Source organism: Erinaceus europaeus, chromosome 12, assembly GCF_950295315.1.
Source record: "Erinaceus europaeus chromosome 12, mEriEur2.1, whole genome shotgun sequence".
Taxonomy (NCBI): Eukaryota; Metazoa; Chordata; class Mammalia; order Eulipotyphla; family Erinaceidae; genus Erinaceus; species Erinaceus europaeus.
The window spans coordinates 98477551-98492960 of NC_080173.1; the positions used below are offsets into that span (position 1 = coordinate 98477551).

The 15410-nt window shown below is 60.1% G+C and overlaps 2 protein-coding genes across 9 annotated transcripts in view; both read left to right on the forward strand.

Annotated features, from left to right (window-relative positions):
* Positions 1–14558, forward strand: part of CCDC51 (coiled-coil domain containing 51) — a 36265-nt gene extending 21707 nt beyond the window's left edge. Inside the window, exon 5 of the transcript XR_009553251.1 lies at positions 14407–14558. The gene's annotated coding sequence lies outside the window, so the exon portion shown is untranslated. The remainder of the gene's footprint in view (positions 1–14406) is intronic.
* The window catches only part of PLXNB1 (plexin B1), a 30912-nt gene that overhangs the window by 7066 nt on the left and 8436 nt on the right, over positions 1–15410 (forward strand). For 5 of the 8 annotated variants that reach the window (XM_060204700.1, XM_060204699.1, XM_060204702.1 and 2 more), the window contains exons 2-23: positions 2787–2839; positions 3426–4538; positions 5717–5899; positions 6201–6329; positions 6435–6535; positions 6807–6939; positions 7133–7289; positions 7534–7642; positions 7719–7827; positions 8170–8859; positions 9087–9209; positions 9301–9423; positions 9689–9782; positions 9868–10040; positions 10162–10313; positions 11125–11230; positions 11399–11535; positions 11775–11951; positions 12125–12296; positions 12526–12768; positions 13749–13925; positions 13999–14147. In XM_060204700.1, coding sequence (XP_060060683.1) covers positions 3432–4538; positions 5717–5899; positions 6201–6329; positions 6435–6535; positions 6807–6939; positions 7133–7289; positions 7534–7642; positions 7719–7827; positions 8170–8859; positions 9087–9209; positions 9301–9423; positions 9689–9782; positions 9868–10040; positions 10162–10313; positions 11125–11230; positions 11399–11535; positions 11775–11951; positions 12125–12296; positions 12526–12768; positions 13749–13925; positions 13999–14147 — 4544 coding nt within the window. In that variant the 5' untranslated portion in view covers positions 2787–2839; positions 3426–3431. Of the gene's footprint in view, positions 1–25; positions 46–1021; positions 1158–2786; positions 2840–3425; positions 4539–5716; positions 5900–6200; positions 6330–6431; positions 6536–6806; positions 6940–7132; positions 7290–7533; positions 7643–7718; positions 7828–8169; positions 8860–9086; positions 9210–9300; positions 9424–9688; positions 9783–9867; positions 10041–10161; positions 10314–11124; positions 11231–11398; positions 11536–11774; positions 11952–12124; positions 12297–12525; positions 12769–13748; positions 13926–13998; positions 14148–15410 lie in introns of those variants that run through there. The other 3 variants (XM_060204703.1, XM_007533586.3, XM_060204704.1) reach the window with 3 other exon arrangements.

A 15410-nucleotide genomic window follows, 5' to 3' on the forward strand; every position in this document is an offset into this window, starting at 1 on the left:
TCTCCATGGGAGGGCTGCTAGCAGAGTTTGTGAGGACGGGCGCAGGTGGGCTGGGGGTGCCTGCTGTCCTCAGAAATTAGGCAGCTTTGGATCCTGAGAGGGGGGGCCCAAAAGGGCCCCCAAGGCAGGCCTTACACAGGCAGTGAAGGCTTTGGCTGGGAGTCTGAGCAGGGCCGGAGACCTGGACGGACTCGGGATCCTGGCCATGCAGACTGGGGACCTGAGGCTTGGTTCCTGCACAGCCTTTTCAGGAAGCTCTGACCTGGTCATTAATAAAAGTGGGACAGACACCTTGATCTGCTCTAATCCCAGAGTGACCAAGAAACTTGGAGACGGAGAGTTGTGGGCCCCATACTGGTTGGGTGTCCTGTCTGAAATGGGGATCCTTTCAACTTGTATCCTGGTTGCTGGGGCCTCTGAATCGCACTCCTCCACCACCGCCTGCCTTCCAGGAGTGACACCTCCAAAGTGGGAGGGTGGAAGAGAGAAGAGACTGTGGTTGGCAGCACACATCCCATATTCCACATAGCACGAAGAGACCTGCCTCCCCCTCTGCACACGGAGGAGGAGCGGGAGGCAGGGACAGCAGAGGGTGGTGTCAGAAGTTAATGGGGTAGCTGGGGCCTGGGCATTCCAGGCTGTGGGAACTGCCTTGTGGCTGCAGGAGAGTGTGGAGAGGCAGAAAGACCCAGGGGGTTGGGCCCCTGGCACTAACCAAGGTAGGAGAGGGCTAGAGGGGTGAGGGGTTTGGCCTTTGTCCTTCTGGCCCTGAGTGCCCCCCAAAGACTCTGGATCCGGTGAGGTGGGAGGGAGTAGCTGTGAGGGGATGGGGGCTGCTCACCCATGACAGAAGCCTGTGAGAAATGTGAGAGACGGATGCCCAATAAGGAAGGGAAAATGATGCTGGCCCTCTCTTCCTCCACCCACACGTGGCCTGTGGAGAAGGGTCATTTCACAGGACAGTGATTGAAGGAGCCTGGCTTTTCCCAGCGTGGGTCAGCCTCTGGTCTCCTCTGCCCAGGGAGCTTCTGAGCCCGCCCAGCCTCTTCCTGTGGGCCACTCCATCCAGGAGTGCCTTCACTTTGGGGAGTGTCTTGGTAGCTGCCCCTTGAGGCTTGGAGAACCTTGGCACAGCAGTAGGCGCTGAGCAAATGTTTGTAAGTGAATACAAGCGTGAATATTGGTTTAACCACAGGCCTCTCTGCCTAAGGCCCATCCCTGGGAGTGAATGGGAGTGAGGTGACAGCAGGAAGCACTCTTCAGCAGCATAGAGGGGTGGCCTCAGCTCATCCTCAGCATGCAAACCTTCCTCCCCATCCCTTGGAAACAAGGTGGGGGCTCCTGGGAAGCCAGGCCTTGCCACAGTCCTGGACTTCTCACTGGGTTCACGAATCTCCTTGCCACCCCCTTCTCCCCACCCCCTCGGGTGGCAAACAGAGGCAGCCTTGTTCCCTCTCCCAAAGAGCTGCCCTGTTCTCTGCACACTAAAAATGGAAACCCCCAAGCTATTTTGGGAGCAGTGCCCAGCCAGACTATGGCCACAGCTCCCTGCTCCCCTGGGCTGCATCTTCTCCACACCTTTCGACCAGCTCAGCTCACTCTGGGCCGACCTCGACCTTGACCTCGACATCGGGGAGTACCCTACTGGGTCTTGGCTGGGAGGAGCCAACCTGAGCTGCCCTGCCAGGAGCTCCCAGGACATTCTGCACAGCAGGCCTCACATCTGGTTGTGGAAGGGGCCAGGCATTGTGACTTGGGCACAGGCAGCTGGAAGTCGAAGCAGGTCCCAACACTTACCTAGTCCTGATACTCCCAGTTGGGGCCATCCAGGCCTGGGGAGCTGGTGTTGCTGTGTTATCTGGTCTCTGTAGGGCCCTGTTAGGGTCTGCAAGGAGGAGTCTCTGAGGAAAGTGCATACGCAGTACGTAGAGAGGCCATAGGGATGGTGGGCACAGCCAACCATGGGCCTAGACTATCCCTGCCCAATACACATTCTGCCACCTTGCACCTTGGTTCTGCTCTGATCTGCAGGAGAGGAACTAGCAAGAGGGAAGCTGGCTTCCACAACCCTTTAGGACTTAGGGCCCGAACCAGGGAAGTGTGCATGTGTCTGCAGGTGTCCCTGTGTGGGTGGTGGTGCATATGCTGCCTTTAGTGGGTGGGTTGGGGAGATGCCTGCCTGTGGTGTGACTTCTCGCGGAAGGAGGTTGTGTGTGTGTCTTTGTGCAGGTGTCTTAAGTGTGGGCAGCGTCTGTGGTGTGTCTGTCTTCATGCCTGTGTACAGTCGCTCACATATGTCCATGTGTCTGGGTGTGGTGTGTGCATGCAGGTGGGTGGTGCATTTGCTTCTTGCTGTGTGTGTGAGCTTGTGTCTGCTTCTGGGCAGGGGGCAGTCGGGGCTAGAATGGCCTGTGGTCTGAGTGGAGGATGTGGACGTGGGTGCCTTGGTAGGATGGAGCTTGGGCAGAGGATAGCAGTGGGAGACTTCAAAGGGGGGGCTACAGAGGCAGGGCTGTGCTGGGGGTCCTGCTGAGGCTCCTTCCTCACTGCCCTTTCCCAGGCCCTAATGGTGCCTGGTTCCACTGCCTCCCCCTCCCTGTGTGGGCTCTGAGGAGCCGTCCCCTGTGGTATGTGTTTGGTGGCCAAGGGCCAGGCTGGGCCCAGTTCCACTGGCAGGCTGGGACAGCAGGGAGGGGTACCTTTGTGCTGCCTCCATGTTGGGGCACCCGGGTTCTCACAAGCAGGCAGCCCATCCCCCAACTTCACACTCTGTTTTCCCTGGCTAGGTGACTCCCACACAGGTCATGCTGTTGTCTGCTAAGCCAGTCGGCCCTGCCAGGTGAGACTGACCGCACACAGGCATCTGGGGGCAGTGTGGCTCCCTCTACTCCCGGGGCTCTCCCAGGAGGGAGATGGCGGGCGACAGGCCTTCCAGCCTCTCCAGCCTCTCTCCTCTGGACTGTTTTGTCCCGTTATCACTCTGCTGGATTCCTGGCCTGACAGGCCTCTCATTGCCCAGGAGAGCAATCTTAGCCCTTCTGTCTCCTACTCTAGGGAACTGACATTCCTTGGGGGTAGCCTGACCCTCCTCAGGGTTCTAGGCTCCTTATCACCTGCTCTCCTGCCCCTTCCAGCCCTGATCCCCAGGGGGAGAGATGTTTCCTTTATCTCCGTCTCTCCAGACACTTACCCTCTGGCCCTGGGGTGACAGAGGGCAGTGTAGGGTAAAGGTGGGGTGAGGTACAAGTGCCCTGAGAGAATAATGCTGGTGGGGATGGACTGGTGGAGATTTCCAGAATCTTCTTGGCCCCTTGCTAGTGTGGAGGGTCACCCTGGACCAGGGGCTTCTCCTCACTGCCCTGCCTCCTCTGGCACCTCCCGGCGTCGCACAGCCCTCGAGCCTGACTTGACTTTCTCCCTGCCAGGTGACCATGCCTGCCCTCGGCCCAGCTCTCCTCCAGACGCTCTGGGCCGGGTGGGTCCTCGCCCTGCAGCCACCACCTCCAGCTGCTTTCACGCCCAATGACACACACCTGCAACACCTGGCTCAGGATCCCTCGTCAGGCACCCTCTACCTCGGGGCCACCAACTTCCTGTTCCAGCTCAGCCCTGGGTTGCAGCTGGAGGCCACCGTGTCCACTGGCCCTGTGCTGGACAGCAGGGACTGTCTGCCACCTGTGGTGCCTGAAGAGTGCCCCCAAGCCCAGCCCACCAACAACCTGAACCAGCTGCTCCTGGTGAGCCCAGGGGCCCTGGTGGTGTGCGGGAGTGTGCACCAGGGGGTCTGTGAACAGCGGCGTCTGGGACAGCTTGGGCAGCTGCTGCTGCGGCCAGAGCGGCCTGGGGACACCCAGTATGTCGCTGCCAATGACCCTGAGGTCAGCACTGTGGGACTGGTGGCCCAGGGCTTGACTGGGGAGCCCCTTCTGTTTGTGGGCCGGGGGTACACCAGCAAGGGTGTAGGGGGTGGCATCCCTCCTATCACAACCCGGGCCTTAAGGCCGCCGGACCCCCAAGCCGCCTTCTCCTACGAGGAGACAGCCAAGCTGGCCGTGGGTCGCCTCTCTGAGTACAGCCACCACTTTGTGAGTGCCTTTGCACGCGGGTCCAGCGCCTACTTCCTGTTCCTGCGACGGGACCTGAAGGCTCAGTCTCGGGCTTTTCGTGCCTACGTGTCCCGTGTGTGCCTGCGGGACCAACACTACTACTCCTACGTGGAGTTGCCTCTGGCCTGCCGGGGTGGCCGCTACGGGCTGATCCAGGCTGCGGCTGTGGCCACATCAGGGGAGATAGCCCAGGGGGAGGTGCTTTTCGTCGCCTTCTCCTCGGCTGCTCCCCCGTCCGTGGGCCAGCCTCCGTCAGCAGCTGCTGGGGCATCCGGAGCCTCTGCCCTCTGTGCCTTCCCCCTGGAAGAGGTGGACCGCCTTGCAAATTACACACGAGATGCCTGCTACACTCGGGAGGGTCTAGCAGAAGACGGAACCAAGGTGGCCTACATCGAGTATGACGTCAATTCTGACTGTGCACAGCTGCCTGTGGTGAGGGTCTATCTCTGAGGCCTCTGGCCGGGCACTCACCGCCCCCTGCCTGGGAACTGGAGAGGTGCTGGTGGTGGTGCAGGGGCTGGCTGGCCCAGTAGACGGATGTTAAGTGCTTGCTGTCTGGGCTGTGGAGGGGACTTTATGCTAATGTGGCCCACAGGGGACTGAGATCTGTGCAAGTGAGCTTGAAGTGAGTGCCTTTTTTAAAAAAAAATTATATTTATTTTTTTTCCCTTTTGTTGCCCTTGTTTTTCATTGTTGTTGTAGTTATTATTGTTGTTATTGATGTCATCGTTGTTGGATAGGACAGAGAGAAATGGAGAGAGGAGGGAAGACAGAGAGGGGGAGAGAAAGACACCTGCAGGCCTGCTTCACCGCCTGTGAAGCGACCCCCCTGCAGGTGGGGAGCCGGGGGCTCGAACCGGGATCCTTCCGCTGGTCCTTGGCTTTGCGCCACCTGCGCTTAACCCGCTGTGCTACTGCCCGACTCCCACGTGAGTGCCTTTTGTGTAGGTGGTCTGAGCAAAGACTTGGGGTTTTTGAGACCCCCTCCCCCCGAATGTGAGGAATGGGACCAGTTTAGGATGTATGTGAGAGTCAGAGCGTCACTCTGGCACGTGCCTTTCTGAGGGTTAAACTCAGACTGTAAGCTGTTTGGGTTCTTGAGCAAGGGAGGTGGCAGAAGTTGGCACTTGTCTGAGTCCCGTCTCAGGATGGACGAGAAAGGGAAGGACTGAGCATGGGGAGCTGACTGTTGGGGAGGGGCCGCAGGGCCTGGAGATGAGCACTTGAGCCGGGACAGACTTTGGAGGCAGGTGTGTCAGGCTGAATGCACAGGCTGGGGGAAGCAGCTCCCAGGCCCGGAATGGCAGAAGGGAGAGCCCAGCCAGGTAGAGTCAACAGGGGGAAGGAACCGCTGGAGACTGCCTGGGGCAGGGCTCAGGATGCAGCTGTGGGAGCTGATGTCAGAGAGGGCCGGGGATGTGGTCATCTAGTGACTTCTGAAGAGAGACCGGGAGAGTGGGCGGAAGTGCAGAGGACGAGCTTGTCCCAGGAACTCCAGCCAGGAAGACAGAAGTGTTCAGGGCAGGGAAGCTGGCTGAGGGAGTGGGGCTGGGCAGAGATGTCATCATCCCTGCCCAGCAGGGCTCACTGCTGCTTCCTGTCACTTGCAGGACACCCTGGATGCTTATCCCTGTGGCTCTGACCACACTCCTAGCCCCATGGCCAGCCGGGTCCCCCTGGAAGCCACACCAGTCCTGGAGTGGCCGGGGATTCAGCTGACAGCCGTGGCAGTCACCGTGGAGGATGGACACACCATTGCTTTCTTGGGTGACAGTCAGGGCCAGCTGCACAGGGTGAGTCCACAGGAAGCTCTGGGCCCTGCCCCAGGATGTTAAGGGTACAGGCCACTGTCCCAGTTGAGGTAGAACTGCCCGTGACTCTTGGGGCTGGGACTGGGATCTGTGACAGGCCAGGAGAGATAACCTGTGCTCTTCTTCTCAGGGCTGAGCGTTGCTTCCCAGTGGCTCCCTGGCTGCGAGAGCTGGGCTGTAGGCGAAACGCCACCTTTAATTGCTTCCCTGGGGGAGAGGAGGCCTCTGGCCCTGTGGCTGGCAGGAGACCAGCTTCTCAGACTTCATGGTTTCTGACCCTCAGGTCTTCTTGGGCCCGGGGAGTGATGGCCAGTCATACTTGACACAGAGCATCCAGCAGGGGTCTGCGGTGAGCAGAGACATCACCTTTGACAGGACCTTCGAGCACCTGTATGTCATGACCCAGAGCACAGTGAGTGCCAGCTGGGCGGGGCCTCGGGCGGGCCTGGGGAGGGGCTCAAGAGTGGGTGAGCCCCTGCTGCTGAGTGCGGGCCTCAGGGCCTCTTTGCTGTTGCAGCTTCTCAAGGTTCCTGTGGCCTCCTGTGCTCAGCACCTGGATTGTGCATCTTGCCTGGCTCACAGGGACCCCTACTGTGGGTGGTGTGTGCTGCTCGGCAGGTCTGTGCCCCCCTGAGCTCCTCTGACCTCCCCTAGCCCAGTCCCAGCCCTGTGCCCTCCACGTCCCCCCTGTCCAGGATACTTGGTCTCTGGCCCTAACTCGACTCCTGACCCCCTACCTTCTCCGTCAGCTTGGCCATCAGTGCCTCGCCGGGGCAGACACAGCTTGGTGTTGTGATTCGCTTGAGGATCTTGCCCGAGCCCTGAGCTTGTAGTTGTCCCCACCCCAGTGGCCCTGCTCAAGTCACAGATGCTGGTCGCCCCCGCCCAGGTGCTGCCGCCGTTCTGAATGTTCCCGGGGCCAGGGCCCAGACCGGTGGCTGTGGAGCTTCCAGCCCGAGCTGAGCTGTTTACGGGTGACGGTGCTGAGTCCTGCCAATGTCAGCCGAGAGGAGAGGAAGGAGGTGAGTGGGATGGTGCGTTGGGTTTGGGTGTCCGATGCAAAGACACATCTCTGGGGGCCTCACTTTTTCTACCTGTTGCTGACCCAAGCCTGAGAAAACTGCGAGGCTGGCGGCTGCCGGTGCCTGTCCACTTGGGGACCCATTAAGCTTGAGCTCAAAGTGCCCAACTGCATGTCCTGGGCTTCCTCTCCAGGTCTTTCTGTCAGTGCCAGACCTTCCACCACTGTGGCCGGGGGAGTCGTATTCCTGCCACTTTGGAGACTACCAGACTCCTGCCTTGCTGACTGGGTCTGGTGTGATGTGTCCCTCCCCAGACCCTAGAGAGACCCCAGCACTGCCAAGAGGAGCCGGTGGGTGAGAGAAGGGGCCAGCCCTCAGGGCCTGGGAGTCCCACCGTTTCCCGTCTTCCAAAGGCCGGGGGCCAGCTCCCTGCGAATCCAGGCGCACCTAGATTTGTGCCCTGTGGACGGAACCCCCAGCCCTGGTGCTTCTCTTCCTTCAAGTGCTAAGCCCTCTCTGTGGTTTTGGGGTGTCAGCTCGGGATCTGAGCCCCCTCTCCAACCCTCAACCCTGGCCCCCTCTCGCCCTTTGCAGACCACGTCTCTGTGAGCGTGGAGCTCAGATTTGGTGCCGTCACAGTCGCCCAGGCCTCCCTCTCCTTCTTTGACTGTGTGGCTGTCACGAAGCTCCACCCGTCTGCCCAGTGAGTTGCTCATCCTGAGCCCCACCCTCTGCACTGCCCTGGGGCAACCCCTGCCCCATGGCTCTGCTCTTCACAGGTGCCGGGCCTGCGTGAGCAGCCGCTGGGGGTGTAACTGGTGCACCTGGCAGCACCTGTGCACACACAAGGCCTCGTGTGATGGTGGCCCCATGGTGGCAAGCCGACAGGTGAGCGCGACTCCCCCCTGGGCCGCGTGGGGGGGTAGGCGTCCCTGTGGTGAGGGTCCTTGCGACTACTGGGGTCTGTGTGCCCCCTGTGACTAGCCCTCCTGTCTTGGGAGAGGGTGTTTGTGGCTGAGAGGCCGGGGAGGTCTGGGCCCAGTACCCCCCTCAGCACAGAGGCCCCTGGAGCTGCCTTCCCCTTCCTCCTTTGGAAAATTAATAGGCTGTTTTTGTTTCTCTTTTCCTTGGTCTCCCTTTTCTTTTAACACATCCTTTGCCTGCCTGCCACCTGCTCCCGCGCCTGCCTGCTGAGCGGCCCTTCCTGTCTTTCTCTTCCTGCCCCTTCAGAGCCTGCTTCTCTCCCCAACCCCTCCTGCGAGAGACGCACCCAGCCCCTTCCCACCCACAGTCCCCCAGGCCACAGACACCCCTGCTCCTGGCACCCTTCCTGTGGAGCCTGGGGCTGCCTCCACAGCCTTGGCCTCTGATGTCCCCCCTGTGACCAGGCCTGCCCTGCTTAGCACCTGGGGGCCGTGGGAAGGTCTTGGCCCCATCCCTGCCTCAATGTCCACGGGGGTGCCTCTCCGTGAGGAGTTCCCCGCTACCAGCACCCCCAGTACACCTGGAACCTCGGCCCCAAGCCCCACTGACTTCGGCCCCACAGCCACACCCCAGGACCTCTCAGCCACCCCCCCACGGTCCTCAGACACCACTGCAGCTCTGCCCCCTGCCCCTGCAGCCCCCGGCCCTGAGGCCCCTCCCTCTGCGGTGCCCGTGGACCAGCCCCCCGGCACTGCTGCTGCCACCCCTTTCCCAGGGGCTGCAGGCTCCACGAAGCCTGCTCTGGACTGGCTCATGAGAGAAGGCGGCGAGCTGCCCGAGGCGGACGAGTGGACGGGGGGTGATGCGCCCGCCTTGTCCACTTCCACCCTCCTCTCAGGTGATGGAGACTCGGCCGAGCATGAGGGCCCTCCCGCCCCACTCATCCTCCTGTCCAGTCTTGACTACCAGTACGACACTCCCGGGCTCTGGGAGCTGGTGAGGCCCAGCCCAGGAAGGAGGCCTCCGGGGAGGGGACGTGGGGCAGAGCAGCCCCTTCCCCTCCTGAGACTGGGAGTCGGGAAGGGTCGAGGGGCAGTGTGGTCTGTGGCTCCACTCCAGCCTGGCCCCCGGGGTTCTGTGTGGGCAAGGTGGCACTGCGTCGCCAGGGTGGGCTGAGGTGGCAGCATGGGCCCCATCGACTGCCTTGCTCTTGGTGCCTGCAGGAGGAGGTGAACTGGGGATCGAACTCCTGCCCTTGTGTGGAGAGCGTTCAGGGCTCCACGCTGGTGCCAGTCCACGTGGAACAGAAAATCCAGCTGCTGGGCAGGAACCTGCACCTCTTGCAGGTGAGTGAGCGCTGCTTAGGCCTGGGCGTCCGTCCCCACCCGGGGCTGTGCTGGGGGTGCCGCATTGACAGCGTATGTCCTCTGCCCCCAGGACAGCGCGAGGCAGAATGAGTGTGTGATGGAGCTGGAGGGCCGTGAGGTGGTGGTCCAGGCCGTGGTGGAGTGTGAGCCGTCTCCCGATACCTGGTGCCGGGTGACCTGCCAGCAGCTCCAGGTTCAGAACTCAAGTGCCTGGGTGGGCAAGGGCATGCCAGCGACAGGCTGGCTACCGACCCCGGCTGTCTGCCCCGTGCTTAGCCCGCTGGGACCAGCCCTGGCCCCTGGCAAATCTCCGTGCCCACCTCTCACCCTGTGTCTCCATGCTTCTGATCTCATGGCTCTAAGGGGTCCTCCTGTCCCTGACCTCTGACCCAGGGCCCCGTGTACCCCCACGAGTAGTCCTTTTGGTCTCTTCTCTGAGCTCGTCCCCATTTTTCCAGCTCAGCTACGAGGCTCTGCAGCCAGAGCTCCGCGTGGGGCTGTTTCTGCGTTGGGACGGCCGTCTGCGTGTGGACAGTGCTGAGGGTCTGCACGGTGAGCTGACTGCCTGGGGCTGCCGGGGCTGCAGGGGCAGCAGGGTCTGTGGGCATGCCTCTCACCCCCATCTCGACCACCCCAGTGGTTCTGTACGATTGCTCCGTGGGGCACGAGGACTGCAGCCGCTGCCAGACTGCCGTGCCTCAGTACGGCTGTGTGTGGTGCAAGGAGCAGCATCCACGCTGCGTGGCCCGTGAGGCCTGTGGCAAGGCCGAGGCTGTGGCCACCCAGTGCCCTGCACCCCTCATCCACACGGTATGTTCCCTTCCTCACAGCTGCCTTTGGAGGGAGGGTGGGGGCTCTGCCTCTGCAGGTGGGTGGGTGGGGCTGTCTCTCCAGGCCTTTCAGGTCAACAGTCTGTCTTGTGCTGGGCCAGGTGGAGCCACTGACTGGGCCTGTGGATGGGGGCACCCGCGTCACCATCAGGGGCTCCAACCTGGGCCAACACGTCCAGGATGTGCAGCACACGGTACAGGTGGCCGGAGTGCCCTGTGCTGTGGACGTGCAGGAGTATGAAGTCTCCAGCAGGTGAGCTGGTGGGCTTTGCTGCTCCTCTGCCCCTCCTCTTCCTGCTCTGGTCCACTGAGGCCCTGGAGCATCCCCTTCCCCCTCGGGTCTCTGACCCAGGCTGCTCAGGCTCACTCCTGAGCCTGCCTGGTGCCCGGCAGTCGGGAAGTGGAGATGGCTCCACTTCCCGACTCTGCCAGCTGTGCTCACCTGGCTTTCTGGGTGACCGTGGACGTCACTGTGGGGTTAGGGTTCTCTGCTCCCAGACGGCAGTGCTCTGGGTGCCTTCTCAGCAGCCAGCCGATCGTCGCAGCACTCTGCGACGCCTCAGGAGGGCAGAGGGGGTCTTCTCCGAGCTCACGGCTTGTAGAGGTGCTGGGTCGTGGTGACCTGGCTGGTAGCTGCAGGTTCCCAAAGGCGCACACCCAGAATGGTCCCAAGGAGGTACTCCCCAGGTTCAAGTCCCATACCTGGCTGATATCAGGGTTCCCTGGAGAGACCCAGGAATTGGAACCTGCAGGTGGACCTCTCTGCTGTATTTTAAGCAAACCTTTGCTGGAGTGTCTGTTTTCCCTACACATATTTAGGACAGAGAACTACCGGTGACTGCCTAGCCACCAGTTCTAAAACACGAGATTAAATTTACAAAGCTAAAAGACAGTCTAGGGTGAGCTAGGAGATGCAACATGGGACTCATGCTACAGACTTTCTTGCCTGAGGCTCGAGGCTCGGAGACCCCAGGTTCATTCCCAAGCACCACCATAATCCAGGGTTGGGTGAGAGTGAAGGACCCTCTCTGCTACCTGTCCCCCAGCTTGCCCTGTGTCCACAGACTCGTGTGTATCACGGAAGCCAGTGGGGGGGAGGTGGCAGGCACTGTGACAGTGGAGGTCCGAGGAAGAGGACGTGGTGTCTCTGAACACGACTTCGCCTACCAGGTGCCTGACGACTCGCCTCCCCCATCCGCCGTGAGCCACCGTCCGCTCTGCTGGCTCCACCCAGTCCCCCTGCTTTTGCCTGCCTGGGGCTCCCCACCCGAGGGCCTTCCTGTCTGCGTCTGATTCCGACCTCATGCCCCTCTACTCTCCCCACTGTCCTCCCCACAGGATCCAAAGGTGCAGTCCATCTTCCCGGCCCGGGGTCCCAGAGCCGGCGGCACCCGCGTCACCCTGCTTGGCTCTAAACTCCTGACCGGGCGGCTGGAAGACATCCGTGTGGCAGTTGGAGACAGGCCTTGTCACCTGTAAGGGCTCCTCCTTATTCTGTAAAGACTCGATGGAGGGGTGGGGCACTGGGGAGAGCACACATCTGCCCCTTCAGAAAGCTGCCAGGCCCTCTCAGAGCCAAGCTCAGGCTGGCCTGGTGGCACAGCCTTGGAGTCACCTATGAGACAGCTGTCAGCACCGAGGGGAATGACTCTGGGGGAGCGGGCCCCCTGCCCGGGCTCAGCCTGACTGTGTCCCCTGCTGCTCCCTCCTCCAGACTGCTGGAGCAGCATGCAGAACAGCTGCAGTGTGAGACCAGCGCCCACCCTGCGCCAGCCTCGCTCCCCGTGTCTGTGTGGTTTGGGGCCACTGAGCGGAGGCTTCAGCACAGCCAGTTTGAGTACACGTCGGACCCCAACATCACCTCAGCCGGCCCCACCAAGAGCTTCCTCAGGTGACAACAGCATGGCGTGTGGCAGGGCAGTCTTGGGAGCTCCGGCCTATGGTGGGAGTGCAGGGCTTTGTGAGGGACTGTGGACTCTCCACTGTGGTGAGAAGAGGGACCGTGGAGGTTTGCACTGGGGCTGGGCCGAGCTTTCAAGGCTGCTCACGCAGACTGTGTTTCAGTGGAGGACGAGAGATAAGGGTCCACGGCCAGAATTTGGATGTGGTGCAGATGCCGAGAATTCGAGTGACCATGGCCTCTAGAGCCCAGCAGCCCAACCAGGGGCCTGGGCGGAAGCGCCGTGTGATCCCGGAGACAGCCTGCGCCCTGGGAGCCTCCTGCGGTGGCCAGCATGTAGGCCAGCCATGGGGCACCGCCTGTCTGCATGGGGGAATCACCGCCCGGCCCCAACCCTTCCCCTGCACGTGCGCGCGCGCGCGCACACACACACACACACACACACACACACACACACACACACACATCCTTGGGTGGCAGGTACCCAGAGTCTCTCCCCACCCCACCTTCCCTGGGTCCCCTCAGCACATGTCCTCTCAGCTGAGCCCCCTCTCCTTCTGCCCAGTTTGAGGAGCTGTGCTATGTGAACTCCTCCCAGCTGATCACGTGCCGCACGCCCGCACTTCCAGGCCTGCCTGAGGACTCCTGGGTCCGGGTGGAGTTCATCCTTGACAACCTGGTCTTTGATTTTGCAACACTCAGCCCCATACCCTTCTCCTATGAGGCTGACCCCACTCTGCAGCCGCTCAACTCCGAGGACCCCACCATGCCGTTCCGGCACAAGCCCGGGAGTGTGCTGTCCGTGGAGGTACTGTCTTTGCTCAGACAGGGTGGGGCCCCAGGATGCCTCTGCTGTGCATGGCCCCGGGCTATGGCACAGAGCAGGGCCCAGTGACATGCCTGAGGGTGTCCAGCCTGATGCATCAGGTGACAGCTTGACTGCTTTGCTGGGTGGCCTGGGTCCTGAGCTCATGGCAGGTATCTGGATAGCGGCGTGTAGGTAGCTGGGTATTCATGATTTGGGAGCCACCTGGTCCACTGTCGGCTCTTGGCAGCCTGTGTGTGTTGTGACACACAGTAGGGAGACCACTGTCCCCTGCCTGGCAGGACGGCCGGCAGCCTAGAGTCTTGCTTTCTTAGGTAACGGGAAGGATCGTGGGCAGAGTCCACCCTGCAGGCTTTTAGCTCTAGAGGAAGAGCAGGGAGGTAGACAGCATAATGGCTGTGCAGAGACTCTCATGACTGAGGCTCCGAAGTCCTAGGTTCGATCCCTGCACCACCATAAGGCAGAGCCGAGCGATACTCAGAGGGCAATAAAAAGGAAGAAAGGCCAGGTGGCGCAAAGCACAAGGACTGGCTTAAGGATCCCAGTTCAAGCCCCGGCTCCCCACCTGCAGGGGAGTCGCTTCACAGGCGGTGAAGCAGGTCTGCAGGTGTCTGTCTTTCTCTCCCCTCTCTCTCTGTCTTCCCCTCCTCTCTCCATTTCTCTCTGTCCTATCCAACAACGACAACAACAATAACTACAACAATAAAAAAAAAACAAGGGCAACAAAGGGAATAAATAAATAAAATAAATATATAAAAAAAAATTTTTTTAAAAGAAAGGCAACAGGGTTAACCAAGGGTCATTGGGGAAACTTAGAGGTCATTCATGGGACACCATGGACCCTGCTCCTGGGGGGTGACTTTCGATCCCCTTCCCCACATTTGGGGGCGGGGTGACAGGATCTGAGGGGACACCAGATCCTCCCCTTATGGAAGTGTCCAGTCAGTGACCCCATATTCCAGGGGGAGAATCTGGACCTCGCGATGTCCAAGGAGGAGGTGGTGGCCATGATTGGGGACGGCGCCTGCGTGGTGAAGACACTGACCCGACACCACCTGTACTGTGAGCCCCCTGCAGAGCAGCCCCTGCCCCGGCACCACGCCCTGCGCGAGGCACCTGACACCTTGCCGGAGTTCACGGTCCGTGGGCAGGCCTGGGGCCAGGCCGGGCTCTGGGCGCGTGCTGACCCTGCTCACAGGCGTGTCCCTGCAGGTGCAGATGGGCAACCTGCGCTTCTCCCTGGGCCACGTGCGGTATGATGGCGAGAGTCCCGTGGCTTTTCCCTTGGCGGCCCAGGTGGGCTTGGGGGTCGGCACCTCTCTTCTGGCTCTGGGTGTCATCATCATCGTCCTCATGTACAGGTGAGTGCAGACAGACATGGCCGGGCTGGGGCCAGTCAGAAGGGTGAGGGGCATACTGGACTGGGATGGGGCAGGGACCAGCAGTTAGTATAGAGGGTTAGAGAATAGTTTTTGCAAAGGTTTATTGATTTATGAGATAGAAAAAGAGAACCAGAGCGTCACTGACACATTCGATGCCAGAAACTTATGAAAAGAAAAAGAGAACACGGGAGTTGGGAGGTAGCACAGTGGGTTAAGCGCACGTGGCGTGAAGTGCAAGGACCGGTGTGAGGATCCCGGTTCAAGCCCCCGGCTCCCCACCTGCAGGGGAGTCGCTTCACAGGCAGTGAAGCAGGTCTGCAGGTGTCTGTCTTTCTCTCTCCCTCTCTGTCTTCCCCTCCTCTCTCCGTTTCTCTCTGTCCTATCCAACAACAACAACATCAATAACAACAATAATGATAACCACAACAATGATAAGACAACAAGGGCAACAAAAGGGAAAAAAAAAAAGGGAGAGAGAACACATCCGATGCCAGGGATTGAACTCAGGAGTCCATGCTGGAAAATCCAGTGTCTTTTTTTTTTCTTTTGTTTTCTTTCTTTCTTTTTCTTTTCTTTTTTTTTTTTTACTAGAGCACTGTTCAGCTCTGGTTTATGGTGGTGCAGGGGATTGAACCTGGGACTCTGGAGCCTCAGGCATGAGAGTCTGTTTGCATAACCATTATGCTATCTACCCCCTGCTCTCTTTTTCTTTCTTTCTTTCTTTTTTTTATTACTGCCAGGCAGAAATTGAGAGGTGGAAGGAGAAGCAGGGAGAGAAAGAAAGGCACCTGCAGCCCTGCTTCACCACTTGTGGAGCGTCCCCCCTGCAGGCGATGACGGGGGCTTGAACCTGGGACCTTGTGCACTGTAATGTGTGCTCAACTGGTTGTACCACCCCCTGGCCAGAGAATCCAGCATCATCTTCACAGATCCCAGGGTGCTAAAAGTGGTTTTTACATCTTGTGGGCCAGATGGTCTCAGCTACAGTTTCTCAGCTCTGCCAACACAGAGCAAAAGCGAGCCAACAAACACAGGAGCGTGGTGTTTGCCTCCCAGTCTTTCTTTTGTATTTTTTCACTGGAGCACTGCTCAGCTCTGGACTGTGGTGGTGTGGGAGACTGAACCTGAGACTTCAGAGCCGCAGGCATGAGAGTCTCTGCATCACCAGCCTGCTACCTACTGTGCCTGCTTGCAAGTATTTATGTAAAACCAGGCTGTGGGCCACATGAGTCTCATTACTGT